Source organism: Papio anubis, chromosome 11 (assembly GCF_008728515.1).
Source record: "Papio anubis isolate 15944 chromosome 11, Panubis1.0, whole genome shotgun sequence".
Classification (NCBI taxonomy): domain Eukaryota; kingdom Metazoa; phylum Chordata; class Mammalia; order Primates; family Cercopithecidae; genus Papio; species Papio anubis.
Genome location: NC_044986.1, coordinates 68,648,270 through 68,666,129, shown reverse-complemented (window position 1 = coordinate 68,666,129; position 17,860 = coordinate 68,648,270). Strand labels below are relative to the sequence as shown.

Here is a 17,860-nt window from a genome sequence, read left to right as displayed (position 1 = left end):
ATTCTATCCTTCTGATCATCCTTCCTTGAACATAATTCTTTCTTCCTTTGAAACAGTCGGCCTCTTTTTCCTCTTTATTTGGTAGCAGACTTGTCCTTGACCTCACCCTTTGCTCTTCAAGGAAACTGAATTTGCCTTTTAGGATAGCATTCCCTGAAATCACCTTTGTTTGTGTTCATCTGTTATATAAGAAATATTGTTTGACTGCAGACATTATCACTATCATCCCTGTGCTTCAGTTCCCTAAGCCTGAGTATTTAACGTAGGATTTAGCTGCTCACAGACATTGGCAAGCTATTCTTCATCTGCGTGATCTGCAGATAAGCTGCACCTTATTTTTTCACTCGTTTCTTGCATTAAGATTCAAAGATGTCTCATTGCCTACAAATTCAGGAAGTATATTACAACCCTGTATATCTCTCAATCATTCTTTAGCTAGTAATGCTGCTATAATTCCACTTTATCTCACAGCAGGGTCCAGTAGAAAGCACATCAGTAATGAAAAACAGTAATTCAAAACCATGTGCAGTAGAACATTTGAAAGCTTATAGATCCATCTGAAGCAACAGGGGATTTCTCAGGCTGCCTAGAGAACCTGAATCGGTTATAGCTGCAGAAACTGCATAATTCTGTTCATATTGTAGCGTGAAGGTTTACACTGGGCAGAATGGGTAATGGGTCTGCATCCCCCTAACTCCCTCAGGCAGGGTTTTTTTTCTGGTTAGTATTAGTGACTGAAGAAGAAAATGTTTATATAAAAGCTTTAGTGTGTAATTTAGGATTTTTCATGTATAAGGGGAGTTGCAGGATTTGTAGTTAACTTTTGAACTGATTTAGAATGAAGATGGGATAGTTGTCTTTGGTTGTAAGGAAAATTGTAAAACCCCCTGATTTCTGATGTTCAGTAGGAAAGTAAGAAAAGAAAATATTTAAAAGTTTCATATATTGTCCCATTTTGGGGAAGATACTAGTTTTGAACAGGTTTTTGTGTCTTATTGATTCATGCACTATTTATTAAATGTCTACTTTATACCAGGTATACGTGTAACGTATAGGACATATTATGTGCCAACAATGGACTCTGCTGTTAAGGATCCCATACTCTAGGGTGTGGGAAATAGACTTCTTCCAGAAATAGTTGCAGTGTTGTGAGATAAGTGCTACTAGATAAATGCAGTGGGTATCCAGAGGAGAAATTCTGTAGTGGTTGGAGAAGGCTTCATAAGGGAGCTGACAATTGAACAGTCTTGAAGGGACAGGAGTTTGTGCTAGGCAGGCAAATGGGGCAGGGAGCATTGCGCAGAGGAAATGTCACTTGTGAGGTATTCAGGGGAGAGTGAGGAATTTGTTAAGGCTGGTACTTAGAAAGAGGTAGAGTTAAGAAGAGGTAGGAGTTAAGAGTGGAAATGACATGGCTCCCAAGTTGTGAAAGCTCTTGTGTGGGTTAAGGATTTTGAATGTAATATCCTATAGATAGTAAGAAAATAGTTAAGACTGGGCATAGTAGCTCACACCTGTAATCTTAGCACTTTGGGAGGCTGAGGTGGGAGGATCCCTCGAGTCCAAGAGTGTGAAACCAGCCTGGGCAACATAATGAAACTCCATGTCTACAAACAATAAAAAAATTAGCCAGGCATGGTGGTGTGTACCTGTGATCCCAGCTACTTGGGAGGCTGATGTGGGAGAAGGATTGCTTGAGTCCAGAGATAGAGGTTACAGTAGCCATGATTATGACACTGCACTCTAGCCTGGGTGACAGAGCGAGATCCTGTCTCCAAAAGAAAGAAAGAAACAAACTAGTTGAGATTTTAAGCAAGGACTGTGATGAACTTAGCACCGTAGGAAAAAAATTGAAGGCAGTGTGGAGGATGCCTTGAGAGGTAAGGAGTTGGGCACCAAGGCAGGTACCAGTTGGGAGGCTATCAATACTGTCTATTGAAAGAATAGGGTTTGTGGCATATTCAGGAGGGGATGTATTCCAAAGATATTACAGAGTTCTGCTCTAAAGTTGGGATAATAATGGTATTTTATGTTACAGTGTTGATATGAAGAGTAAATGAGTTAATAAGTTTAAGGTGTTTGGAGCAGAGCATGGCACATAGTGCCGAATAAGTATTATTGTTGTTATAATTGTTCTAATTATTGCGGTACCAAGTAAGACTTGTAATAATCCCATGGGTTACAAAATGGAGGGGAGGGAAGGAGTGGCATTAAGAAGCAGCAGCAGATCTCTCTTGCGCTATTAACCCATCAGAAATGTGAGAGGGACTAGGGTCTGTCTTTGGGAATAAATGTAAGTTGAGTAAATGCCTTGCTAACGAGTGCTTTCAAGTAACTATGGAGGAATAGTGAAGCTTTTAGAAGCGCAGGCTGAAGGATTCTTTGTGCTCATCTAAGGTAAGTGGGGTGGTGCATCCATTAGTGAGGGGAGATGCTCTTCACTCGTCTTTAGTGGGTAAAGATCTTTAGACAATGCATGAGAAGTTCTTTTCTCTGGTCAATATAAAAGCCCATGCTTGAGTATTTGTCCACGTTTTAAGAACCTCTCCACTTTCTTGTAATTATGTATGAATAAATAGAGTTTATAAGCCAGGAGAAACAAAACCCTTTTTTCTAAAGCTTATACAGCTTAACACAGTATTTCATTAATAGCACATAGTGACTTGCAAATCAAAGTCAGCTTTTCTGAACATTCCTAAAGAATAATGGAAATGACTCAGCAGAGCCTGATTTAGCTTCCAGTGCTGCTTTAAAAGGGAGAGCAAAGATGGCATTTGTCTAGTGCTGCACAGTCATGTAAAAAGGAAGAGGGGGAAGCTTGTATTTATTCCATACTACTGTGTGCCAGAGACTTCACATGTGTTTCATTTAATCTGCAGAGCAAACCTGAGAAATATTGTCTGTTTTATAGATGATGAAATTAAGCTTTGTAGCAACTGAGTAACTCACCTAGGGTCATGCTGCTGATAGTTGGCAGAATTTGAACATAGGCCTGTCTGGTTGCGTAGCCAAATGCTCTTTTCATCACTTCTCCGTATTGGAATGACTTCTTTATATGAATGAACTTCATATCACCTGCCCAGAAGCAATTCTACAGGATTTGGCCATAAAAAAAGAAAGAAAATACAACGAGTATAGGGAAAGCATGCATGTTTTCTCTTTTTCTTTGCATAGAATATCAGAAAGTGAATTGGTAGATCCCTCACAGATAATCCATTTTGTTAGCAGATAATTATTTAGGTTTTGTGGGAACATGTAAAAATTTTATAGGTCCTTTGACTTATAGGTAAACCAGGCCACCTCCCTTATTTTACAGAGGAGGAAGCCGAGGCTAGAAAAGTGACATGATTTGCCTAATTATAGCTGCTTTGTGACACAGTTGGAATTAGAATCCTAGACACTCTACTCCGGGTTAAAGGCACAAACCTTTATTATACCTGGAGTTCCTAAAAGATATATGTGAATATGATTTAAGAATTATTTTTTGTCTCTGGCAATTGGCATGTACCATCAAGGCAGAGGACTATAAATTATTTACATTCTGGGTGCTACACATTTGGATCAGATTCTTCACTATCGTGTAGTGGAGCATGAGCTTACAGGTCTATGTCTGGAGAGAGGCCTCCCTTCTACTTGCTGACAGCTCTGGCAGTTGCACCTGTGTTATATCCCATCTCATGGAAAGGATGGTTGAGCTTTAAGGAAGCAGAGAATGCTTCATGATGGACTAATCCATACTGCTCTCTACTGGCCTTTTCCCCAAGCTTGATATCTGTAGATTTTATTATGTCTTGTTAGTTGTTCCTACTAGTAGTATTATGAGCACTTCTGCCCCAGTCGAGCCCAGGGTGCTGGATTAAAAGTGATACCAGTGAAGGGCCTGTGATGATGTGGTGACTGCTAGTGGTAAATCATGAGCTGCAGTTTGAATGAGAGGGCTAAGGTCCGTGCACCCAGGACTGATGAGTCAGGACATGACCTTGAACTCGGTGAACTGTGAGTTGGGCATGTACATAAGTTTTCTTTAGAGGAAGCTTTTGCATGCATGCATGAGGCTTTATTTAACAAGAAAGAAACTGAGGCTCAGTGGTGTGACTTAGCCATAAAGAAACATGTTTATTTTCATACACAAAACTGCCCCAGGAAATTCCTGTTACTTCACCCTTTGCTTCTCCCTGCTGGGTGGAAGGTCAATACCATTAGAACTTTGAGGCGCCAGCCTGGGTGGCCTACCTAATGGAGTAAGATAGTTCCAGCTCCAAGTAATGGCGAACTTGGAGCAGGGCCCAGTGTAATTAAACCCCTGCAGTAAAGAATTTGACGTTGGTTAGTCTTCATTCATCTCAGTGAATGGGCTTGCAGCAGGAATATGATATATTCCGAGCAAAGAAAAACAGTGGCTCTAGAGATTTATGCTGTTGTCTTGAAGATTGTTTGGTTCCAAATTAAATTTAGATAATTCAGTAAGAGAAAAGTTTCTCTTGGTAGATGGCATTGTGAGGTAGGGCAGTTTAGAGAGTTTCTCCATTCATTAAAAGACTGTCCAGTGGAGTTACTTGTAAACTATATAGTCTACAGTAGAGTGAAGGATTATTTGAACCCTTATGACTCAAAATTCCAAAAAGGACTTTAGATTGTGTGACCTTTAGGTGTCCTGTCTGTACCTTTTCCTACTCCATTGCCTTCTGTGTGTTTTGTTTCCCAGTACTGGGTGTTTCCTTGGCAAGTAAACTCAAGTTGACTAGAGTGCTAGGCTCCCAAAGGGTAAGGCAGGGAAAGCAAAGCTGTAGAACTTCATTTTTCTAGCTGAGTATTAGGGCAAATTTATGCAAGATAAGGCTGAAGAATAAAGAGAAAGAAAAAGGAAAAAAGAGCAATGGAATGTGAAAGTGACTGAGATAGTAAGCCGGGAATTTTAAACCATTAGACTGTTTTCCTCCTATGTTTCCTAGTCATTTCCGGGTCTAGAAAGGTACTTAGGTGTGCTTTCAGGCCTTTAGAATTGAGTCTGGCTCTACTAGTTAAGTTTTGATTTGGCATGCCAGTGACAGGGCATTTTTTTCCCTCGTTTTTCTCTCTCTAGTCACTATATTATGTATTTTATATATATTATATATAATGACTATGTATTATATATATGTAAAATATAAAAATATATAATATAAAAATATATATTTTTAGAGGAACTAGGGTAATTTTACCTTTAAAAAGTCTCAACATTGGGCTAGGTGTGGTGGCCCATGCCTGTAATCCCTCACTTTGGGAGGCTGAGGCCAGTGGATCACTTGAGGCCAGGAGTTCAAGACCAGCCTTGTCAACATAGCACAACCCCGTGAAAAAAGAAAAAAAGAAAAGCCCAACATCTATAAAAGCTGAAAAACAAATGGTTTCCTCTTTTATTTGTGCTTAGAGTTTTTCTTTTTCTTTTTTTTTTTTTGATACTGAGTTTTGCTCTGTTGCCCAGATAGCAGTGCAGTGGTGCAATGTTGGCTCACTGCAACCTCTGCCTTCCGGGTTCACGCGATTTTCCTGCCTCAGCCTTCAGAGTAGCTGGGATTACAGGCATGCACCACTAGGCCTGGCTAATTTTTTGTATGTGTAGTAGAGACAGGGGTTCACCATGTTGCCCAGGCTGGTCTTGAACTCCTGACCTTGTGATCCGCCCGCCTCGGCCTCCTAAAGTGCTGAGGTTACAGGGGTGAGCCAGTGCACCAGCCTTGTGCTTAGAGTTTTTCTAAAAAAACTTCAAAATTGTTCAATGTAACACACATCAGAAGACGGTACAGAACAAATGGATGCTTTTATAACCACCATGCAGGCTGGAGATACAATCTTATCAGCACCCTAGACTTCCTTGTCTTGCCTCTGTCTTCTCCTGAAGGGTAACCACTGTCCCAACTTTTACAGTAATCACATCCTTAGTTTTCTTTAGTTTTATCACCCAAGTGTATTTTCCCAAAGATGCCTTAAAAAACATTTTGGGAAGGGGGCATGTGACAGGCAGAACAATGGCCCTCCAAAGATCCTCATATCCTAATCCCATAACTGATGACTATTACCTTTTATGGCAAAAGAGACTTTGAGATGTGATAAAGTTAAGGATGTTGAGATGGGTCTTTATAAGAGGGAGTCAGACTGAGCGTGGCGGCTCACACATGTAATCCCAGCACTTTGGGAGGCCGAGGTGGGCAGATCACCTGAGGTCAGGAGTTCAAGATCAGCCTGGCCAACATGGTGAAACCCCATCTCTACAAAATTAGCTGGACGTGGTGGTGGGCGCCTGTAATCCCAGCTACTCGGGAGGATGAGGCAGGAGAAGAGCTTGAACCCAGGAGGCGGAGGTTGCAGTGAGCCAGGATCTTGCCATTGTACTCCAAGCTGGGCAACAGAGCAAGACTCTGTCTAAGAAAAAAAAAAGAGGAAGTCGGAAAGGTCAGAGTCAGAGAAGGAGACGTGACAATTAAAGTGGAGATTGGAGTGATGTGACTCTGAGCCAAGACATTCAGGTAGCCTCTAGAAGCTAGAAAAGTCAAGGAAATGATTTGCCTTGGAGCCTCCTCAAGGAATGCAGCCCTGCTGACTCATGTTAGACTTCTGACCTCCAGAAGATGGTAGGTTAAGTTCGTATTGTTGTAAGCCACAACGTTTGTGGTAATTTGTTATAGCACCAATAGAGAATTTATGCAGGAAGTTGTTTTAAACTCACAGAAAAGTTGAAGAAAAGAGTAGTATCCTTTACTCAGATTCACCTATTGTTAATATTTCACTATTTGTTTTAGTATTCCATTTTTTTCTTTCTGAACTGCTTTAGAGTGAGTTGCACATGTCATAGCTCTTCAGTCGTAAATATTTCAAAATATTTTAATTAAAAATATTGGGGGGAGTGGGGTGGGGTCTCGATATGTTGTCCAGGCTAGTTTTGAATTCCTGGTTTCAAGCTATCCCTCCACCTCAGCCTCCTGAGCAGCTGAGACTATAGGCATGCACCACTGTGTCTGGCAAAATTTTTTTTATGCATAATAGTGTTATAGTTCTCAACCTCAATACATTTAACATTGATAGTTTTATCTAATTTACTATCCACGTTCAAATTTTGTCGCTTAATCCAATAATATCCTTTGTAGCATTTTTTCCCCCTCTAGTTTGGGATTCAGTCTAGGATTAGGTGTTGTTTAATTGTCACGTTTCTAGCTTCCTTGAATCTGGAACATTTCCACAGGCTTTCTTTGTCTGCCTTTCTTCTTCTTTTTTTTTTTTTTTTTGAGTTAGAGAGTTAGAGTCTCACTCTGCTGTCACCCAGGGTGCAGTGTGGTGTTGTGAGCACCACTGCACCTTGAACTCCTGGGCTCAAGTGATCCTCCCACCCCAGCCTCCTGAGTAGCCAGGATTCCAGGTGCGTGGTGCCCCACCGGCTCTTTGTCTTTCTTGACATTGACTTTTTAAATAGAATGCTTCTCACTTTTGATCTGTCTGGCATTTCCTTATGAGTAGACTTAGGTATTCCTGGATGGAGCATTGTGTAAGTGATGATGTGTCCTTCTCAGAGTATACAGTGTCCCTCGGTGGTGATGTTAATTTTGACACCATCCAGTCAGTGTTGATTAATTTCTTTATAGTTACTGTATTTTTACCTTTCAACCAATAAGCAATCTATAAGAGGACATTTTAAGACTATGCAAATATTCTACTCCTCAACAAAATTTCTCCTTAGATTTAACATCCTTTAATGATTCTTGCCAGAATTTTTTTTTTTTTGAGGCGGAGTTTCGCTCTTGTTTGTTACCCAGGCTGTAGTACAATGGCACGATCTCATCTCACTGCAACCTTTGCCTCCCAGGTTCAAGCAGTTCTCCTGCCTCAGCCCCCTGAGTAGCTGGAATTACAGGCGCGTGCCACCATGCCCTGCTAATTTTTGTGTTTTTAGTAGAGACGGGGTTTCACCGTGTTGGCCAGGATGGTCTCAATCTTCTGACCTTGTGATCCCCCTGCCTGGGCCTCCCAGAGTGCTGGGATTACAGGCGTGAGCCACCGCCAGTGAGCTAGCCAGGTGTGGTAGCTTCAGGTGGGAGGCCTGCTTAAGGCCAGGAGTTTGAAACCAGCCTTTGCAACATAATGAGACCCCATTTCTACAAAAATTAAAAAAAAAATTAGCTGAGTTTGGTGATGTGAGCTTGTAGTCCCAGCCATTTGGGAGGCTGAGGAGAGAGGATTGCTTGAGGCCAGGAGTTTGAGGCTGTAGGATTCATGATCCTGCCACTGCACCCCAGCTTGGGTGACAGAGGAGACCTTGTCTTAAAAAAAAAACAACGTAGACACAACTTATTTAACAGCTTCATTAAGGTATAATTTACATACCATAAAATTCATTTATTTTAAATGTACAATTTAGTGATTTTAAATAAATTTACAGAGTTGTGCAATCATTACCACAATCCAGCTTTAGAACATTTCCATCACCCTAAAAAGTTCCATTTTGCCTGTTTGCCACCCCGCTCCTCACCACAGGCAACTGTTAACCTGATTTCAGTCTCTTTAGATTTGTCCTTTCTGGACATTTCATATAGATAGAATCATATATAATACATAGTCTTTTTTTTTTTTTTTTGAGATGGAGTCTTTGCTCTGTCACCCAGGCTGGGGTGCAGTGGCGCGAACTCGGCTCACTACAAGCTCCGCCTCCTGGGTTTACGCCATTCTCCAGCCTCAGCCTCCCGAGTAGCTGGGACTACAGGCGCCCGCCACCTCGCCCGGCTAGTTTTTTGTACTTTTAGTAGAGACGGGGTTTCACCGTGTTAGCCAGGATGGTCTCGATCTCCTGACCTTGTGATCCGCCCGTCTCGGCCTCCCAAAGTGCTGGGATTACAGGCGTGAGCCACCGCGCCCGGCCCATATATAGTCTTTTGCATCTGGCTTCTTTTACTTAGCATAATGTTTTGAGGTTTAGCTATATTTTTGCATGTGTTAGTAGTTCATTACTTTTGATTTCCGAATAGTGTTGCATATATGGCTAGCCTCTGTTTTGTTTCTTCATTCACCAGTTGATGGACTTGTGGATTGTTCCTACTCTTTGGCTATTATAAATAATACTGCTGTGAGATTCACGTACACATCTTTAGGTGGACCTTTGTTTTCATTTCGTTGGGTAGAATCCTAGGAGTGAAATGGCTGGGTTTTATTTTTTTCTGTGAATTTTTGTAAATTTATGTTTAATTTTTTGAGTAACTGCCAAACTGTTTTCCAAAGTGGCCGTGCCATTTTACAAATTTCTATTTTGCAAAGTGGCTGCTCAGTTTTTCCATAGCCTCATCTACACTTGTTATTATCTTTTTGATTATAATAATTCTGATGGGTCTGAGGTAATATCTCATTTTGGTTTTGATTTGCACTTATTTAATGACTAATGATGTTGAGCCTCTTTTCATAAGTTTATTAGCCATTAGTATATCCTCTTTTGGGAGAATATCTGTTCAAATCTTTAGCTTATTTTAAAATTGGATTATGTATCTTTTTATTGTTGAACTTTAAGAATTTCTTATGTTTATATTTATCAGACATAGGACTTGCAAAAGTCTTTCTCCCAAATATTTTTCTCTGTGACTTATCTTTTCATTTTCTTGATAGTATCTTTTGAAGCGCAAGTTTTAAATTTTGATTAAGTTCACTTTATCCATATTTTTTCTTTTATGGATTATGCTTTTGGGGTCATATCTAAAAAAAGGCAGATATTTTGTGTGTGTGTGTGTGTGTGTGTGTGTTTTGTAGAGAAAAAACCTCAATTATGTTGTTTTTTTTTTTTTCTCTACAAAAAGAAACATGTTTGCCAGGCTGGTCTTGAACTGGTCTATGTTGCCCAGGCTGGTTTTGAACTCCTGGCCTCAAGTGATCCTTCCGCTTTGGCTTCCCAAAGTGCTGAGATTTCAGGCATGAGCCACTGTGCCTGGCTAAAAAAGGCAGATGTTAAAACCACTTTCCTTTCATAGAATTATGAGATTCTCTTTATTTTCAGGGCTAATACAGTGGTTAGATCCATTTATTGAGTGAGTTGTGTTGAAATGCATAAGGACTTGCCTCTGGGTGGTGTCCTATGGTCCTAGTCCCCTTTGGGCAACTATTACTAGGAAGGCTATGTATATAATGTTGATCAAAAGTATAGGCTTTGGGGCCCGACTGCCTGGGTTTGAATTTTGACCTCATCTCTTCCTGGCAATGTTACCTTGGGAAAGTGGCTTAATTTCTCAGTGCCTCAGTTTCCTCATCCGTAAAGTATGGATGATAATAGTGCTTCCCTCATAAGATATTTGTCTGTACGTTGCATAGAAAACGTTTGGAGCAGAGCAAGGGCCCAACAAATATACCGTTATTGCTGGGGAGCAATTCTCAGTTGTAGTTTGGGATGGAGTTGTGCATATTAAAATCATTTGAGGGGCTTTGCATGCCTTTTCTAATGTGGCAGGCCATGGGTTAGAGATGCTGGGGTGATAAGCCTTGCACTTAGCCTTCCTTGACACATTTAAAGCTGATTGTTCCTTACAGTCACTTTCATTAAGTGAGGCAATTTGTATTGATGTGTGGAATCGCAAAACTTTCCATCAGATGTAAAAATAGCTCAAGCTCCATTAACACTTAGAAAAGGAAGAATCAACTAACTACTGTTGCCAAGGCAAATATTAGGCAGTAAGCTTTAGGCAAACCAAGAACAGGATGTAAGGTATTCACATTTGATAAAATACATTTCTCTGCCTTTGGGGCATTTTGTTAGGCCAGACACCTGATTATACAATAAGAACTTGCAATTCAGTGATAGCATTCCTGTTTCGTTCTATACAATAAGAACTTGCAATTCAGTGATAGCATTCCTGTTTCGTTCCTGTTGGAATAGAAGAGCTTCAACTTTTTTTTTTCTTGTTTTCATTTGCAGAATGAGATTAATGAAATTTGAGACCTACCTTCCTTTAAAAGGGATCCATGGTCTGATATGGGTATAGTATCAATAATTTATAAAGAATTCTTATAATTCAACAATAAAAAGACAATTTTTAAATGGGCAAAAGATTTTAGCAGACATTTCTCCAAAGAAGACGTACAAATATCCAAAAAGCACATGAAAAGATGTCATCATCATTGATCATTAGTGAAATGTAAATCAAAACCGCAATGTAATACCACTTTATACCCACTAGGATCGCTATCATTTTTTAAGAAAGGAAGTGTCAGTGAAGATGTGGAGAAACAGGAACCTTCATATACTGCTGCTGGGAATGTTTGTTAGTTCAGCCAATGTAGAGAATGGTTTGGTGGTTTCTCAAAAGTTAAACATAGAATTGCCATGTGACCCAGCAGTTCTACTCCTGTACCCCAAATAACTGAAAGCATATGTCAACACAGAAATTTGTACACAAATGTTTATAGCAGCATTATTCCTAATACCTAAGGTGCAAAAAACCCAAATCTTCATCAGTAGATGAATTAATAAGCACATTTTGGTACATACATACACTAAAATATTATTTAACTCTAAAAAGGAACGAAGCAGTGATGATGCTTCAGCTTGGATGAACCTTGAAAACATCAAGCTAAATGAAAGAAGTTGGTCACAGAGGTCTTATGTTGTATGATTCTTTCTATATAATGTATCCAGAATAGATAAATTCAGATAGACAAAAAGCAACTTAGAGGTCACTAGGGGATGGGACATGGAGAAAGAGGAGTGATTTTTTAAATGGGTATGAGGGTTGGACATGGTGGCTCACGCCTATATTCCCAGCGCTTTGGGAGGCCGAGGTGGGCAGATCACCTGAGGTCAGTACTTCGAGACCAGCCTGTCCAACATGGTAAAACCCCATCTACAAAAAATCCAAAAATTAGCCAGGAATGGTGGCAGGCGCCTGTAATTACAGCTACTCAGAAGGCTGAGGCAGGAGAATTGCTTGAACCCAGGAGGCAAAGGTTGCAGAGAGCCAAGATCGCACCATTGCACTCTAGCCTGGACGACAGAGCAAGACTCCATCTCAAAAAATAAAAATAAAATAAAAATAAATAAAGTAAATAAATAAATGGGTATGGAATGCTTTTATCAGGTGATAAAGTTTTGCTATTAAAGAATGCTGGTGGTTGCACAACATTGAATACACTAAATATAAATACTGCTGTATTGTATACTTTAAAATGGTTAATTTTATATTATGCAAATTTCACCTCAGTTTTTTAAGAAAGGGATTCATAAGGTATATTTACTTTTTGTACTTCCCAGAGCCAAAATTTTTTTTTGGAGACGGTGTCAGTCTCACTGTGTCACCCAGGCTGGAATGCAGTGGCGCGATCTTGGCTCACTGCAACCTCTTCCTCCCAGGTTCAAGCAATTCTCCTGCCTCAGCCTCCTGAGTAGCTGGGATTACAGGCACACACCACCACACCCGGCTAATTTTTATATTTTTAGTAGAGACGGGTTTCACCATGTTGGTCAGTCTGGTCTCGAACTCCTGACCTCAGGTGATCTGCCTGCCTCGGCCTCCCGAAGTGCTGGGATTACAGGTGTAAGCCACCACGGCCGGCCAGAATTTCATTCCTTTTTGAGGCTGAATAATATTCCACTGTGTATATATACCACAGTTTGTTTATCCATTCATCTGTTGATATACATTTGGGTTATTTCCATCTTTTGGCTGTCGTGAGTAGTGCTTCTGGAAACATGCTTATACATGTATTTGAGTCCCTTTTTCAATTCTCTTGGGCATATACCTAGGAGTAGAATTGCTGGTCATATGATAATTCTATGTTTAACTTTTTGAGGAACTGCCAAACTTTTTCACAGTGACTGAGTCATTTTACCTTCCTAGCAACAATGTATGTGGGTTCCAATTTCTGCACATCCTGGCCAGCACTTGTCATTTTCCATTACTTTGATTATAGACAGTTTAGTGGGTGTGATATGGTAACTCACAGTAGTTTTGATTTGCATTTCCCTAAGTGACTAATAATGTTCATGTGCTTGTTAGCCAGTTCTGCTTGTTAGCCATTTGTATTTCTGCCTTGGAGAAAAAGTCTATTCAAGTCCTTTTGTCTGTTTTTGTTTTTGTTTCTTTGTTTGTTTGTTTTTTGAGACAGAGTCTCACTTTGTCACCCAGGCTGGAGTACAATGGTGTGATCTTGGCTCACAGCAACCTCTGCCTCCCGGGTTTAAGCGATTCTCTTGTCTCAGCCTCCCGAGTATGTGGGATTACAGGCGCCTGCCACCGCACCCAGCTAATTTTTATATTTTTAGTAGAGATGGCATTTCACCATATTGGTCAGGCTGGTCTTGAACTCCTGACCTCAAGTGATGAGCCTGCCTCAGCCTCCCAAAATGTTGGGATTACAGGCGTGAGCCACCGTGCCTGGCCCCGTTTCCCATTTTAAAATTAGGTTCAACTGGGTTCTGTAGCTCACACCCATAATCCCAGCTATGCAGGAGGCTGAGGCAGGAGGATCACTTGAGCTAGGAGTTTGAGGTTACAGTATGCTGTGATTGTGCCACTGCAGTCCAGCCTGGGTGACAGAGCAAGACCCAGTCTCTTAAAAAATAAAAAAAAATTGGGCTGGGCGCGGTGACTCACGCCTGTAATCCCAACATTTTGGGAGGCCGAGGAGGGCGGATCATGAGGTCAGGAGATTGAGACCATCCTGGCTAAAACAGTGAAACCCCGTCTCTACTAAAAATACAAAAAAATTAGCTGGGCATGGTGGTGGGCGCCTGTAGTCCCAGCTACTCAGGAGGCAGAGGCGGGAGAATGGCATGAACCCGGGAGGCGGAGTTTGCAATGAGCCAAGATCGCACCACTGCCCTCCAGCCTGGGCAACAGAGCAAGACTCTGTCTCAAAAATAAAGAAATAAATAAATATAAATAAAAAAAGGAAAATATTAGATTGTATATTCGTTGTTGAATTGGAAGAGTTCTTTGTATATTCTGGATACTAGACCCTTATCAGGTAAATTACTTGCAAATATTTCTGCCATTCTGTAGGCTTCTTTTCACTTTCCTGATAGTGTTCTTGATGCACAAAAGTTTTTTAATTTGATGAAGTCCAGTTTATTTCTTTTGTCGTCCATGTTTTTGGTGTCATATCTGAGAATCCATTGCCGAATTCCAGGTCATGGTCTATTTTGTGTTAATTTTTTTATATGGTAGGAGGTTGTAGTCTATCTTTATTCTTTTGCATGTGGGTATTCTATTGTTCCAGCATCATTTATTGAGGAGATTGTCTCTATTGAATGGTCTTGCCACCTTGTAGAAAATCGCTTGGCTGTAGGTGTGTGGGTGTATTTCTGGGGACTCAATTTTATTCTTGCCATTTGCCTTTGTAAGGGCAGAGTTTCTTGTTTTTCTCCCTTTGATAACAGGATCATGGGGTTGACAGCAGCATTTTCCAGAATCCTAAAAAGCTTCATCTCACTATTGGGATGTTGGTGCTTTTGAGTGAGGAAGAGATCCAGCAGACATGTGAGATGCTGCAGAAGTGTAAAGAGGAATTCATTAAGTGAGTAATCCTCAGGGATGGGGTTGGGTGGTCTACCTGGGCTGGCTTCTTTTTGGTGTTACAGACTTTTTTTTGAACTAGAGGGTGTACGACATGGGAAGGATTCATGCGATTTGATGGAGCCCACTCAGGTAATCTAGGCTAACCTCTCATATCAGAATCTGTAGCCTTAATCACATCTACAAAAGTCTCTTTGCCATGTAAGATAGAATATTTATAAATTCCAGAGAGTGGGACATCAACATCTCTGGGGGTCATTATTCTGTCTACTACAGTAACCCAAACATTATAACACGATTCTCTGGAAAGTCTTCATTATATTTTAGAAACACTGACTTTCTTTTCTTTTTTTTTGAGACAGAGTCTTGCTCTGTCACCCAGGCTGGAGTGAAGTGGCGCAGTCTTGGCTCACTGCAAGCTCCGGGTTCACGCCATTCTCCTGCCTCAGCCTCCCGAATAGCTGGGACTACAGGCACCCGCCACCACACCCGGCTAATTTTTTGTATTTTTAGTAGAGACGGGATTTCACTGTGTTAGCTAGGATGGTCTTGATCTTCTGACCTTGTGATCCGCCTGCCTCAGCCTCCCAAAGTGCTGGGATTACAGGCGTGAGCCACTGCACCCAGCCTCTTTCTTTTTTTTTTTTTTGGTCAGTACAAATAATTTTATTTGATTCAGCGAGAATTTAAAAAGATAAAGCCTTTTAAAATTATTATTATTATTTTATTTATTTATTTATTTATTTTTAGAGACAGAGTCTTGCTCTGTTGCCCAGACTAGTCTCAAACTCCTGGTCTCAAGCAACCTTCCTGCTTCGGCCTCCAAAAGTGCTAGGATTACAGGTGTGAGCTGCCATGTCCAGCCAGTTCAAAAAGGATACCAGAAATAGTCTAAGCAATCTGTTTTGACTCAGGGAAAGCATTACTGTTCTGAGGGCAGAGTTGTTACTCTTTTTTACTGTAAAATTTTAATTTACACATACATCTGACATAACAGCTTTATTTCAAAGAACCATATCTTCCCGTATTTCCCTTTACTTTCTTCCTTTTACTTAAGACTGACAAAGGAGAGAAATGTGAAAGCCAATTCACTCAAATAGTTTTTTTATTCCATTCTTGTAGGCAGGCCCCATGCTATTCTAACATGGCCTTATAGAAATGGTTTACCTGGTTCATTGGATAGAACAAGGTAAAAGGATCTAAAATTTTTCTCTAGTTATGTCGTATATGAAACTGTGTAGCTGGGTGTGGTGGCTCACACCTGTAATCTCAGCACTTTGGGAGGCCGACGCGGGCAGATCACGAGGTCAGGAGATCAAGACCATCCTGGCTAACGCGGTGAAACCCTGCCTCTACTAAACTGCAAAAAATTAGCTGGGCATGGTGGCAGGTGCCTGTCGTCCCAGCTACTTGGGAGGCTGAGGCAGGAGAATGGCGTGAACCCAGGAGGCGGAGCTTGCAGTGAGCTGAGATGGCGCCTCTGCACTCAAGCCTGGGCGACAGAGCGAGACTCCATCTCAAAAAAAAAAAAAAAAAGAAAAAAAAGAAAAGAAACTGTGTAACATAAACACTTTATGGGCCAGTTATCCTTTTCCACTAATTGTTTTAAAGATAAACTATTTTTCTTGAGCAAGATCATAATCTGATAGGGTTTGCAGTCTCCTATCCTTTCTGAATCTGAGAGAGCAAAAACACTTCTTGTCATGTTCTTTGCTCAGTAACAGACATACCTGTTTTCTTTAGATCTTACCTGAAATGCAAAATAATTTGGTGTTTGTCATTAGATACTTGCCGTTTCCCTTGTATAAAGCAAAACATTATGCTTTATTTTACAAAGTAGGGCAGTTTTACCTGGTTTAAGGATCAATTCTGATACTTTAACTTGTTTCCAGTTTACTTTTTGCTAAACTAAACTGAAAGCTGCTGCATTTCCTTGGCTGCCATTGGGATAATCTTGCTAAAAAAAAATTTAAAGGTAGATAAAATATTTGTTTAGAGAAGTATTTGTTCTTTTTACCTTTTGAAAATCAGGTCACAGGTTTTTAATCACTGAAGCTTTATCCTAATCTGTGGGAAGATTTAGCTGAGTTCCTCCCTTTTATGTCTCTTGGTGCCTTTTGTGACTAAATGCCAAATCGGAGCCCTTTAAGCATGTCAGAGTTAGTGTGCCTAGGGAATAAAGAGCAGTCTTAATAGTTCCTCAGAATTTTTGACATGACAGTATGAAAACAGTAATTGTAGTTTTTCAAATTCAGCAAAGCTTTTGAAATAGGACAAAGTTACCCTGCCAAAAATCTGCAGTGCATGCAAAAATTTGTTTAAAGATGCTCTTTTTAAAAAGCTGGAAAGATGTGGAACCAGCGAGTAAAATAAAGCAAGCCTCCCCAACCTTCTTCTAATTTCCCCCGTCACATGCATTTGTTTAAAAAGTGCAAAACCGATTTACTTCTGAGAAGAGACTACTTCTTAAAAAAACAAAAAGGGTACTTCTGTTAAAGCTCTGGTAAGTAAATCAGTAAATTGGATCATTGAATTTTTTCTTGCTCTTTGACCGTAATCTTTGTGCTTGGTATATACTTAGAAAAAAAAATTGTAAATAATGGCATTTCTAACCTGAACCTTTTATGGTGTAGTGGTCCCAAATTAAAATATGAAAGGAAAACACTGAAAAATGAACAGACCTGTACATAGTGTGCTGTAGTTTAATTTGATGGTTTTTAAAATTGAAGGATTGAAATAAATGTGGCTATATTGGAATTTGATTTAAACTGTGGTGCTATATGGCTATATTAAAGAAATGAGTAGTTGAGTATTCGTTTTAAATTTGGGGGTAGTTTTTTAATTTGAAGGATGCTATAAGACCAAAAACAGGATTTTTGTTTCAGTTTTTCAGTGAAAGGCTTATGTAGCTCTATAGATTTTGAATGAATTATTCAGTGTTTAGTAAATTCGGAAGCTCCGGCTGTGTCCCTGTTGACTTTTCTTTGTGAGATGTAGGACACAGACCGTGCACTGGCTCTGAGTATGGAGTCTGACAGATGTGCAGCTCTTCTTCAGTCCCAGCAGCACCCTCCTGTGCCTCAGTTTTCCCAGCAGGTCTGATGTCAAACCACAGAAGTTTAAAGGGACTAGAAAGAGGAGAGAAAATACCCATGAACAAACGTTAATGCCTGATTATTGCCTCACGTGGCATCAGTTGGAAAGTAATTTGCTTACTGGTGTCCCAGATGTAATTGTTTGGCCACCAAGACAAAGTGTTTATCGGGCAAACCATTGGATTTCTATCCTGCTCTTTAATCTCCCTCTTGATAAATCTTAGGGGTAGGTTGAAAGAGTTTGTGTTTCTG

General features: G+C 40.3%; 1 protein-coding gene across 4 annotated transcripts in view; it reads left to right on the top strand.

Annotated features, from left to right (window-relative positions):
* ASCC1 (activating signal cointegrator 1 complex subunit 1) overlaps positions 1 to 17,860 on the top strand; it is a 120,067-nt gene that overhangs the window by 38,855 nt on the left and 63,352 nt on the right. For all 4 annotated transcript variants that reach the window (XM_021943379.2, XM_009214717.4, XM_031652263.1 and 1 more), the window contains exon 6: positions 14,378 to 14,514. In XM_021943379.2, the coding sequence (XP_021799071.1) occupies positions 14,378 to 14,514 (137 nt within the window). The remainder of the gene's footprint in view (positions 1 to 14,377; positions 14,515 to 17,860) is intronic.